At 44.3% G+C, this 13,049-nt stretch overlaps 1 protein-coding gene across 1 annotated transcript in view; it reads left to right on the top strand.

The window, feature by feature from the left end:
- The window catches only part of RALGAPA2 (Ral GTPase activating protein catalytic subunit alpha 2), a 4,189,194-nt gene that overhangs the window by 2,746,622 nt on the left and 1,429,523 nt on the right, over positions 1-13,049 (top strand). The window contains exon 34 of the mRNA XM_044060158.1: positions 4,794-4,917. Coding sequence (XP_043916093.1) covers positions 4,794-4,917 — 124 coding nt within the window. The remainder of the gene's footprint in view (positions 1-4,793; positions 4,918-13,049) is intronic.

The raw sequence follows: 13,049 nt of genomic DNA, 5'->3' as shown, positions 1-13,049 counted from the left end.
CACAACTTTACAAAATGCTTTTTCTGTAGTAGATAAGGAAAATAGAGGTATTTACAACTGGAAACTCTCCTGACTTCACAGATTGTAAGTGCAATTTTATATAAAGTGCTTATTTCTAAGCCATCTCTTATTTTTTTGTCCTCTTCCTAGTTCTGAAGCTGGCTGCAAACTTCATTCTCAATGTGGCCCTCAGCAGCCTCATTGTTCCCATTCATAATTTCAAGTTTCCAATGCTTTCCTCCAGGAGTTATGCCTTCACCTTTTGCATTGTGTCTAGATGATTTCATTGTGTATGATGAATGCCTTTTGGCACTTTATTGTCTGGGGTCTGCACAAGAGCTTCCTTCTGTTCATTTTGAGCGGAGACTACTTTTCTTAGCAAGTATTTACCTTTGCACACAAACATTTTACTAGCATAACTAATAAGCTAGAAACTTTTTAGGAAAAGGACCTTAATGTGTTCCTTTACCTTGGTTGGTTCCTTCTGAAACCCTTTGTTAGACTTTCTAGTACCATATGTGGCTTGGTAATTTGGACCATGGGTGGTTTCTATAAACTGGGTAAAGACTTGTCTTTTCTGCTAATTGTTAAATTTCTCGAAAAAAGCCAAGATACTTGGGTCTTCATCCTTTCTCTTTCTTAGTACAGGCATAATCTCTTCTGCGTGAAACAATGCTGCTGTCCTACCCTTGTCTAAAAATCTAATCCAGTTGTAAGTGACTATTTTTATTGAACAGCTAAATCTCTCCCACAATATCTGAAGTCACTTGTTTGAAAGCATATACACTCTTGTACACAGTATTATTCTTTTTCCGAGATAGGTTCCACTCTTACTTTAATACTACCACATCATTATTTTAGGCTGCTGGCTACATCTTCCCCAAAATGGATAAAGGCCTTTGCACAGATGTCATATTTGTAGCCCTAAAAAGAACCATTGACTTGATGAACTGCATTCGGCTACTTTTATGGTTCTCTAATTTCTTTTTTTTTTCTCTGACTTTGTAGCTTGATCACAAAACTGTCTTAATAATCATTCTGTCACAGTGTTCTGTGCAATCTGGTGTCCCACATGACGCCATATTTGGACTTCTTTTCTCTTGCCTTCTTTATAAGCAGACTTCCTGCTGACTTTTCCAGTCTTAACCTCATTCTGTTTGTGATAACATACTCATCTTAAAAACTTTTTGAATCTGTAAGCATAAACTGCTTGTCAGTATCAGTAGAATAAACAACATAATCTTTGACATTGCTCTGAAATTTTGGCCCACTTCTCTGATCCCTGGGGCACATAAATTACTGAGGTTGATTTATGTGGTTATCTTGGTGAACATGTATACTACAAGCATGTTGAGAATAGCCTGGCTTCTTAGTTCAGAGGATAGAGCCCTTATTGCAATGCAGGCAGCTGGGTTATAATACCAGGCCGAGAACTGGAGGAGTTGGGCAGAGAGAGAGGAGAGAAGAGGGGCATAGCCTACTCTCCTCTGCCGGAGTGGGTTAAACATTAGTTGAGGGTGCTCAAAGTGCAGATAGAGAAGTGGAGTTTCTCTGGTGGAGACCTGGGAACCTACTTCCTGTGCTTGGGGTAGTGTGAACTGGGTTTGGCCACTTGCTGGCAATGTCCTTTGTGGAACTGAAAGATGAATACAGAGGTCAGCCTCTTGCACATCCCCCTGTTGCTTTACTGGCCAAATGTTTGTGAGGAAACATTAGGACTTAAGTGAAAAACCTGCAAGTCGCTCCTGATAGCTGTTTATATGGTGGCCCCTCCCTCTCAATCCTCATTCTAGTAATGGGAAGCAAATAGAATGACTGGCCTTGAGAAAGTTGAGGATCAACAAATAGCAGGAGCAAGGAGCATAATTTTAAAATATATATTTTCAGGTTATAGAAGCTGTCATGTACTCAACACTCCACTAGTAAGAAAATCTTCAGTTGGAAATATCTTGTAATTTGAGTACGTCCTCCTTGGCTTGTCACATTACAGAAGCTTCTAAACACAATATTAATTTTTATGAACCTCTTCGAAAGCAGAACACCATGCATTTGAGTGTTCTACATTTTTTCGCCGCTGTGCTGTATAACTACCACCATAATGACTTCTATCCGCTTGCATGTCAGTATTTATTAATATGCACTTTGATTTGACTTATTCACCCCCAAAAACCTTTTTTCTGTTCACTGTGGAAACAGCCTTCTCCACAAGTGTTCCTGTAGCTGAGAACTTTTTGCCTACTGACATTAAAAATTACAAACCTTTCTTTCCACTTTCACTCTTCCATCTCCTAATATCATTCATTGTAAATGTGTTGACCCAAATCCTACATTAGCTTCCTGTATACTAATGTTATCATAATCTGTGTGTCCTCCTTTCTTGTTCTGTGAAATCAATTCAGTTCAGTTTCAGTTCTACTTTTAATTACCGGTACTGTTTTGATTATTCCAGGTTGTCTTTATTAACCTTGTTACCCTAATTCATATTGTTTTGAAAATCTCACACAAGAATTGTACCTTAATGCCAGAAATGTTGCTGGTATGCAGTAACTATTGTAATGTAGATACTGAACAGTGTATCCAAAATGTTGAATATTGTATCATTTGCTCTGCCTATGGCCCAGGTTATGTCTGAAAAGGGTCCTCAGAGCAGCTACTTGGTTAGCAAATTAAAAACAAAATGTAATTGTGCTTTCCATTAGTAAGCTTCATGTTGATAGTATTATAATAATGTCAGTTTAAGGTTTTTCTTGTGGATGCAGCTTCCTGTATAGTGAGGGTTGTAACTGGAGATTGTGGGAGTTTGTTTACTCTTAGCCCTGTTGCAGGGAATCTTTGCATGGGCTAGAGGAGGTGCGTGCATCCTAAGCATGATAGTTCAGAATTTGTAAGAAAGCCATGTGAGAAGACACTAAAGGAAGCACTGAAGTGTTCTGCCAGGGAAGAGGACCATCTTGAGGTAGTGTAGTTGAATAACTGCATTTCTGTTAGATCTCTGCTTCTGAAAATGATAGTTGATTTACAGGTGCACAAGTTCTTCCTGTTCTTTAAAACAGTGGAAGAAAATACAGTTCATGTAAATGGTGGACTATATTGAAAATCATGTTTATTTTGTTACAAAAGCACTACAATATTATTAATGTTAAGTCCAAGTATGCCTTCTGAATGCATTAACGGCATTATGTACAGCACTGGGAAGTATAATCTGTAATGTTGACTTGGGCAGTGTTGCATGAAAGCTTTGTTTACTTTGTTCTGAGCAATATTGTCACTGTTTACCTAAAGCTGAAGATTGACATTGAGACAGAGCATTTATGCAGAAAATGTATGAGTTTTATAAATGATATTAACATTGTTGCAGTAGTCTTTCAGTTGTCATTTGTAAATTAACATGCTATGTCTGAAATTAGCTAGTTGTAGTAGAACAGACTGAGATGTGTGTGACACAGTGAAAAAGGTCAACACAAGCCACTTTCATTTCAGAATAGTTTACACAGGGTACCATAGCTCATCACTTATGGAGAATGTTTGTACTCTGGCATTATGTAGCCAGATGCTGTGGGTTTGACTTCTGGCAGGCCTGAGCAGGCTGAGAATCAAAATCTAAACTGATGCAATGATTTTCCAGGTCTCTGTGTAGCAGCAGGGGGGAGGAGGAGGAGGGCACCATCCCTGGAGACATAGCCAGAGGGGAAAGGGAAAGATGCAGAGACTGAGCTACTGTATTAATAGCTGGCTCTGGCAGAGCTCCAACATGGGTGTGTAACTCGCCTTTGTTGGATCCCAGCTGCTAACAGCAGGTGTCTGACCAGCAGTGCACATGTGTAGAACTGCTTAAAGAAGAGATTAATGCAAAGAGAGATGCATATCTGAGGACTTCAAAAAACAGTGCTTTGGGCACATTACAATGTGTTTGTGATGCGCTTCGGACTGTTGCGACTGCAACTTGTGTTGTCCTCACTGCATCAGTATGTAAATACTGATTTTTTTTTTTAATTTTCTTCCTCGTGTTAATTTTACCAGTTACATATCCTGAGCTGTATCATGTTGTCCTTAGATGAAGCAGCTGGAAAGGCTGCCACATTGCACCTGGCTGTGCTCCTCTCCTGCTATTAAAAAACTTTGTTCATTGTATTTGTGACATTTCTTGCCTTGTGGTCTGAATTACACATAAGTATGATAACATTTTACTATGATGTGTATTTGATAATTAAACATTTTAGGTAGTAACATCTCCTACCCCATGTTCACTTGCTGTGTGCTTTTTTCCATCCAATGAGACTCAAAGGCAGGGATACCTGCTGCTGCCATGTGAAACTCATTGGAAAGCTTATGTCTTACAAACATGGCATGCATGTACACTTTTGAGTGCATGCATGGTCATTTACAATCAAGTATTTTTAGTCAGTGGCACAGTGTCCATATCCCATGTGCTTGTGTGCTTTTGTCATACAACAAGTAATGAAGAATAGACTGTTTAAAACAATGCAACTGTCAAGGCCTGTGGTACACAGTTTGTTTCTTGACTCAGACCACTGGAATTACAATTAGAAATGCTGTTTGCCTGCATCAGTGACTTTTGAAGCTTTTTTGTTGTTCTTTTTCACGTCTGATTCATGGAAACAGAAGTTTTTTTATGGTATGCAAAAGCCCTAAAGAAAAATCTTGAGAATGTATGTAGCTTTAACTGAGTTGAATGAATATTGCTTCATTGCTTTAGGATCACTACATATTGTGTAATTTGACCAGTAAGGGGTACTGTTATAATCTCCTATGCATTCTTTTTCTCCTTACAGTCGGGAGACGCACAAAATTGCAGTGTTTTATATTGCTGAAGGGCAAGAAGACAAATGTTCGATTCTTACAAACACTGGAGGAAGCCAGGCCTATGAAGATTTTGTTGCTGGACTAGGCTGGGAGGTATGCATGAAGATAGTCACTCTAATTATGAAAAGGATAATCAAAGCATTAATGCCAGATACAGTCCCTGAATGTAAGATTTGTTTAATTTTAGCACACCAACACAGTACTTCACTGCTGAGCTGTGGGAATTGTAATAGTTTATGCCTTGTATTAAGTCAAATGATATATAAAAAGGAATTACCACACCATTAAAAGTCTTCAGTTTTGCTTTTTGTTTTGCCTGAATAATAACACAGTGTAGATTTTTGTATACTATTTAGTACTTAGCAGCACAATTTTGTCTTAATGGTTTGTGATTAATGGCAGTTACATTGCATTCTTATTACTTGAAGAAGTTGTTTAGCAGCTGTAATTATGAACACATTTAAAATAGTAAATATTTTTGCATGTATTCACAGCTAGTGTCTGAAGTCTTTCTCCAACATGGCCAGTAAATTGTCTTCTCTAATTTCATCTTGACAGGTGACCCACCCTTGTTTGTCATACCTGTATCAGGTTTACATGATGCTTAGTTTGCTTTCCTAACCTTTTGACTACAGAGTGAAATACTGGTAGTAGTTAATTCCTTTTTAACTTTGCTTAGTTTGTGGATATGGCTTGTCATGTGAGCACATTTTTAGCTGTATAACCAGTTTTAGCCTATCATCTGTTGTAGACTTGACACGGATTGAATTTAGCACTAGGCATCCTTACTGTTATTTTTAAAAGTTCATCATTGTATAAAAAATACTTTGAATTGTTAGTGTATTTTTGTCACTGATTTGGCATAATAAAACAATTATATTTCCTGATCTGAAGTAGTTACTTCATTTGCTCTGCAACCTGTGGGTATTGGATCCGACCTCGGATCCGAGCCGGCAGCTTTACTAGCTAAAAGATCCGAGCTCCTGGCTCCTCCCCTTTACCCATAATCCCCTACCACATGCTCCCTTTCCTCAGATCTCGTTTGCCGCGGCTGAAAGAAGCTTCTATTGAAGAGCTCTAAGTCGTGGGTGAGAACTTTCCAGTTTGTAGTTCAAAAAAGTCAGAGAAAAGTTGATTTTTAGGTAGTGTGTGAGTGATTTAGTCTCCAATCGTCGAGTGATAGCCTTAGTTTAAAATTTTTGTGGTAAATTTAGCTTATGTGTTTCCCTCCCCTTAGTGTGTGAGTGTGTTTAGTGTGATGGCTGAAGGGCCCAAAGCCATTTTTTCCTAAATGCACTGAGTGTGGCCATAAGCTTTCCCCAGCTGATGGCCACACTCCGTGCGTTTTGTGTCTGAGGGTGGCCCACTTGTCCACCAGCTGCCAGATATGTGCAGCGTTCAACCCCCGGGCCATCAGGGATAGGAAGAACAAGTTGATCCTGGTGGGTTTGTTACCACAGGACACTTCTTCCTCTCCCTCTAAAGCACAGGCTGCTACTGCAGCCCCCGTGCCTTTAGATCCCCCGACTCTGCCTGGGACTCAACCTCCCTCTTCTGTGCAAGGTTCAGGGGACTCTTCTGCCTCTACCAGAGAGAAGAGGCACAAAGAAAAGGAAAAACATAGAAGCCACAAGAGACGGGCTGAGACTCATCCCTCAGCCCCGCCATCTAAAGTTGCTAGTCCCTCTATGAGGGCTTCTGGATCCTCTCCCTTTTGGCTCCATTCGCCTTGTTTCTCGCCGGAGGAGGACCGGTCTCCCTTGAGGTCGTCGAGGCGGCCCTCCCGGCCAGCCTCGACGACCTCTTCTAGATCTACAAGAAGCCTGACCGACGCGGACATGGATCGGATGATGCGTCGATTTTTGCAGACTCAGATGCAGATGGGGGTGCTCCTGCCCCCCCCCCCGGGGGGAGAGCAGCCCCTCTTTTTGCCCCAATAGCTCCTTCTCCAACCCATTTTCGAGTTTCGAAGTCATCGAATCCAGGCCCTTTCAGAACCGGGGAGTTGTCCATGCCGATAGTTCCGGTAACTTCGACGTCGACTGTACCCACGAGCGTGTCTGATCCTAGCTCTCGGTGTCGAGAGCCGAGCGTCGGATCCGTAGGGGTGGGTGTGTCTTCGGCGCCATTCAGGTCGGAGCACACTTCCCTCTCGGATCCGACCACGTCGGCTCTGACACCGATCCCTACTTCGGAGCCGAGGAGGCTGCTTTCGGAGCCTGGGGAAAGCGGCTCGCCTTCGGTGTTTGAGGTTGTGGAGAGGGTTCTGTCGAGACCTTCCAGATCCCCGGTCCGAGCGACGGATCCTCCCACCCCCCCCTATGCATTTGGGTCTATCCTCCATCATCCAACCACTGGGACAGCCTGCCCCGACCCTCCAATTAGTTCCCTTAGAGGAACAGGACCCCCTAGGTGAGCCCTCCTCGGATAATCCCACCGAGGAGGTCCTTCGCAAACGGAAGTGTAAAAGGAGGCACCTGGACTCCCCGGATTCCCTCACAGAAGACACGGATTTGGATGAAGGGGAAGGTTCCTCAAGGTCACCCCCTGAGGATGTCTCCTTTGGAGACATCATAGAAATGTTGCGAATTAGAGGGGGGGTGGTCTGCCCAAAAACCTTCCTCGGACGAGTCTGTGTTTCTGTAGGCGTTTGAGGCAGGCCTGTCTACCTCCTGGGTGTCCCGCCCGGCTGACCCCCTGGTAGACTTCATTACTACCAGGGCGTAGAAGGAGCCGGACACCATGGAGCCAATTCCAAGAAGGCCAGATAAAATTCTTAGCCCTCCCCCTGATAGGCAGGCCTGGTCTAAGGGTTCACCTGTGGATGCCATGTTGGTGGCAGCTGACACAAAGAAGGAACTCGCACATGAGAGTTCCTTGGTCCATCCTCCGGATAAGGAATCTTGGATGTTGGACTGCATTGGGAAGCAGATGTTCGCTTCAGCCACCTTCTCTGTAAGGGCGCTGAACTACATGGCACACATCATCAGACTCCAGCGAGACCTAATAAAGGAATATGCTGCAGCTCCACGGAGTCCATGACGATTGAAGATAAGAGGACTTTCTCGACTCGTATGGCCACTCTAAAGTCTATATCTAGCACGTCTATGTGACTACTCTCCCATGCCACAGAGGGAGCCACTAGAGCTAGCGGAGCAGGGGTCATCTTACGGTGTCACGCCTGGCTCCGCCTTTGCGAGTTTGCAGAACCCTTTAAGGCGTCCTTTGCGAACGCGCCCTTTGACGGTTCTTCGCTCTTTGGCAAGACTGTCTGCGAGACGCTGGTCCAAAGCGAAAAGGACGGGAAGATGCTGTCTGCTGTTGGGGTCTGCTTCTCTAATCCCCAGCGATCCTTTTCCAGGAATCAAAGGGGACAAAAGAAGATGTGGTTCCGGAAGTTTCAGCAGTCCCGCCCAGTTTCGGACCCCTCGTCCTTCAGAGACAGAGGAGGATAAGGTGGAAGCCGGCCCAGAGGCAGAGGGGGGCCGCGTAACTTCGGGTCTAGAGAACCGTTCTCGGACAGGCCCACACAACAGCCCTGAGGGCTTACCCAGCTGTCCCTCTCTGGAGGCAGTCGGGGGAGCGTTTGTCGGAGCACCTACTAAATTGGGAGTCCATCACGATGGATCGATGGGTGCTCCGAATCATATCCCGAGGTTATTACATTCCCTTCCTAAGTCCCCCCCCCCCATGAAGCGCCTCCCCGATGTCCCACCCGATCAAAGGGAGGTGGCAGCTTCAGAGATTTCGAAGCTGCTAGAAAAAAGAGCCATCCAGCGCGTCCCTCCAGACCAGTTCGGATTGGGCTATTACTCCAGGTTCTTTTTAGTGCCAAAAAAGACGGGGGACTTAAGACCGATTCTAGATCTTTCTTCCCTGAACCTGTTCATTCCCAAAGAGAAATTCCAGATGGTCACTCTTCAGTCAATCCTCCCCCTCCTTCGGGAGAACGACTGGATGTGCTCCATAGACCTCAAGGATGCGTACTACCACATTTTGATGGACAGACAATCCAGGAGGTTTCTCCGCTTCCAGCTGGGAGCCAGTCATTATCAATTCAGGGTTCTTCCTTTCAGCCTCACCTCAGCCCCCAGGGTGTTTACCAAGGTCATGGCAGTGGTTGCAGCCCACCTGAGACAACAGGGCATTCAGGTCTTTCCATATCTGGACGACTGGCTCCTCACCGCCTCCAACAGGCATCAACTGTTTGTTGCCAGGGATTATGCTCTAACTCTTGCCCAGAGTTTGGGCATTTCGGTAAACCTTCAAAAGTCCTTTCTTCATCCTGTGCAGGTTCTGGAATTTATAGGGGCCAAATTGAACACTCACTTCTCTCGGGCCCTACTAACTTCAGACAGGGTGAACAGTTTGTCATGTCAGGTTATATCCCTCCTTCAGAACTCAGCTCCATCGGCAGAGTTGGTCCTGAGAGCACTAGGCTCTATGGCAGGCGGCAATCAGTCTTTGCCTACATGTGCGTCTACGAATGAGGATTTTGCAATGGACCCTTCAAGTCCAATGGTCTCTGTTGCTACATCCGTTGAAAACCCCTATTCCCCAGAGCAGGGCTTGCAGGGACTCCCTCCTCTGGTGGCTTCGCTCACAGGAGCTGCGGGAAGGGAGACCCTTTGTGATGCCTCCACCCCAAGCCACGTTGACCACGGATGCTTCTCACCTGGGGGGGGGCATTCTTTGGGCAGAACCGTCCAAGGCCGTGGACCCCCTTAGAGACCGTTTTGCATATCAATGTCCTAGAGATGAGGGCGGTGCTTCTGGCGTTGCAAGCTCTCCACGACCTTCTTCCTCTAGGGACTGTTGTGGTTCAAACAGACAACATGGCGGTAGTCTGGTACATAAACAAACAGGGAGGGACCAGATCTTATCCCCTTTGTCGGGAGGCTATGAGAGTTTGGGAGTGGGTGATATCCACCAACCGCTTTCTGGTAGCAACGCACATTACGGGTCAGTCCAACATTCTGGCAGACAAACTGAGTCACGTGATCCTCACACCGTACGAGTGGTCTCTGAAAACATCAGTTGCGAAACAGATCTTCCTCAAATGGGGTCTACCTTGCTGCGATCTTTTCGCTACTCCGTCAAACACAAAGTGCAGCAAGTTTTTCACGATACTTCCCCCACCAGGGGAGAGCCCCAGAGACGCTTTGGTTCATGCTTGGCCACCCGGTCTCCTCTATGCTTATCCCCCCTTCTTCTTATGACGAAGTTCATTCAGAAAGCACGTCGGTTGGGGAGCAGAATTATCCTCATAGCCCCATTCTGGCCCTGCCAGATCTGGTTCCCTTCTCTACCATCTCACAGTTTAGTTCCTCCATGGATCTTAGATCCCATTCCAGATCTGATTTCGCATCCTGCGGGATTGCAACCCCCGAACCTGGTAAACCTGAAGCTCGCGGCTTGGTTGATCCAGTTCCACTGATGGCAAGGACTCCCAGCATCTCATCACCAGTGAAGGCCATTCTGTTAGCGGCTCACAAGCCTGCTACCAGGAAAATTTACAGTAGTAAATGGAAGCGTTTTTCTGTCTGGGCTAAGCACAAGGGCTTCGATCCCTTTACCGTCCCTGTTCCGGCGGTTCTTGATTTTCTGTCACACATTTTTCATCAAGGAGCCAGTGCATCTACAGTTAAAGTACAATTGGCAGCCATTTCCCATTTTCATGTAGGGGATGGGCTGGGATCTTTAGCTTCTGCGAAGATGTGCAAAACCTTCTTGAAAGGTATTTTTCTATTGAAACCACCAGTTAAGACTGCGGTCCCACCATGGGACCTAACTTTGGTTTTACAAGCATTGACAAGCCCACCTTTTGAGCCTGTCGCCTCAGTTCCATTAAAGTTCTTATCATAGAAAACAGCCTTTCTAGTTGCTATTACTTCAGCCAGGAGGGTTTTGGAACTTCAAGCCCTTTGCATGAAACCCCCTTATCTAATCTTTCATAGGGATAGAGTGTCTCTCAGGATTAACCCTTCCTTCTTACCAAAGGTGGCTTTGGAGTGGAAAATTAATCAGTCGATTAATTTACCAGTGTTCTTTCCCAACTTTCAGAACAAAGGGGAATACAAATTACACAAGTTGGATGTACATAGACAACTACGTTTTTACTTGCACAGGACGAAGGATACTCGCAAGGCTGATCAATTGTTTGTGTCCTTTGCCAAATCTGCTCTGGGTAGAGCTATTACCAAAGTTACCTTAGCAAATTGGATTTCACAGTGCATCATTCATGCGTATGTAGCCTCAGGTAAACCTGCTCCTATCGGAGTCCATGCCCACTCAACCCGATCCATAGCCACATCAGCAGCCTTCTGGTCCAGGGTTCCCCTGGACGACATATGTTCAGCAGCTACTTGGTCCTCTTCCCATACATTCATTTCTCATTATAAATTGGATATGATATCCAGGAGTAGGGCTTCCATTGGCTCCGCGGTGCTTCGGAATATCCTTCCTTGAGGGCCTCCCAAGGTTTTAGGTAGCTGGGGACTCTGTCCCACAGGTTGCAGAGCAAATGAAGTAACTATTTCAGATAAAGAAGTTATGTACTCACCATAACGTTCCATCTGAGTAGGTACTTCATTTGTCTGCAACCGACCCCCCCCCCCCCTCCATGCCTCCCTAACCATTGTCGTGGTTCCTGATCATGATTGAGATTGTTTCATGTGTTTAGGCATTACTTGGTCCTCTGTCGAGAGTCTTAGTTGTTAGATTAAGCAAACTCGATCTGAGGAAAGGGAGCATGTAGCAGGGGATTATGGGTAAAGGGGAGGAGCCAGGAGCTCGGATCTTTTAGCTAGTAAAGCTGCCGGCTCAGATCCGAGGTTGGATCCGATATCCACAGGTTGCAGACAAATGAAGTACCTACTCGGATGGAACGTTATGGTGAGTACATAACTTCTTTATTCTTAATAAGTTGAAAGAGCATGTGCAAAGGCCCAGTTTGAGACCTGCCCTGTAGTTAGTTCCATTGTCTAAATTACAATGTTACTGTCCTGTTTTGCATGGCATTGGGGTCCAAGCAAGTTGCAATCTCTGTTTAATGTGAAAAACATTTTTAACATAACTTTTATAGAATGCGTATTTATTGTTTTTCTTACATTTCTTTGCCTGTCCCATTTAAGAGTGGATGATATTACATCATTCAGATTGGTGTTCATTGTTAGATCACTGTTGCAATATCCTAAGTTCTATGAGGTGTATGCTGCAAAGGATCAGACATTTGGCCAGTATTCAAAAGTTTTTTGTTGCCTTCAATGCACACTGTACATCTGAGGGAGCACAAAGGCATGCTGGTATAAAGGCAGAGGGATGTGCAGTGCACTCAAATTCAGAACTTTACAAAACAGTGTAAGAAACTTCTCTGTGTGGAAGATTTTCAGTTCATGTATATCTAGTTAATTACTGTATAATAAGATCAGATATGGTAGTAGAAGTAGCAAACTTAAACTCGTCCTAAGTAAAAAAAAAAAAAAATGTTAATATAATTTGAAATATACAAAATTACTAAATATTCAAAAGTAATCTAAGCAGGGTAGAAACAAACTGTCTACCTATAAGACTAGTGAGACTTATAGGTCTGTAGTTTCTAGGGTCTGTAGATGGCCCACCTTTGTGCAGTGGGATGACTGTTGCCTTGCTCCATTCATGAGGCACGAAACATGTTTGGAGGCTACTGTTAAATAGTAATTCCAGAGGCCCTGATAGGTCATGTTTCATGCTATTTAGAAGGCATCCTTGGATATTGTCTGGGCCCATTGATGCAGTATTCTTGGTCTTGAGACCATTAAGGATAGTAGGGGGAGTTATATTTGATGATATTACCTGAGGGAAGGTTGAGGGGGAGAGCAGGGTAAAGTTAGAGCTGAATTTATCAGCCAGGAGGTTTGTTATGTCTTTTGGCTCAGTATAGGTGGCTCAATTTACAATGAGCTCTGCACACAATTGTGCATTTACTTTTAGGTTGCAGACATAGCTAAAGAGTGCTTTGTGGTTGTCTTTAGCCTGGGAGGCCAAACTTACCTCATATTTGCCTTTAGTAGACTATATTTGTCCTCTGAATTGCTTGTTTAGTTTGATGAGAGTGCTTTTATCTTGCTGGGTGCTGCATCTCCTAATTTTTGCCATGATTTTTTTTCCTCCTGTTATACAGCCTATTGATTTTGTGATTCCACCAGGGTGGCTTGTTTTTTGAGTTAGTTCTGTACTTTTTTCTG

Source organism: Protopterus annectens, chromosome 1.part2 (genome assembly GCF_019279795.1).
Source record: "Protopterus annectens isolate FY-2018-M chromosome 1.part2, PAN1.0, whole genome shotgun sequence".
Lineage (NCBI taxonomy): Eukaryota > Metazoa > Chordata > Ceratodontiformes > Protopteridae > Protopterus > Protopterus annectens.
Note: the sequence above shows the minus strand (reverse complement) of the source record. Positions and strands in the feature narration are given on the sequence as shown.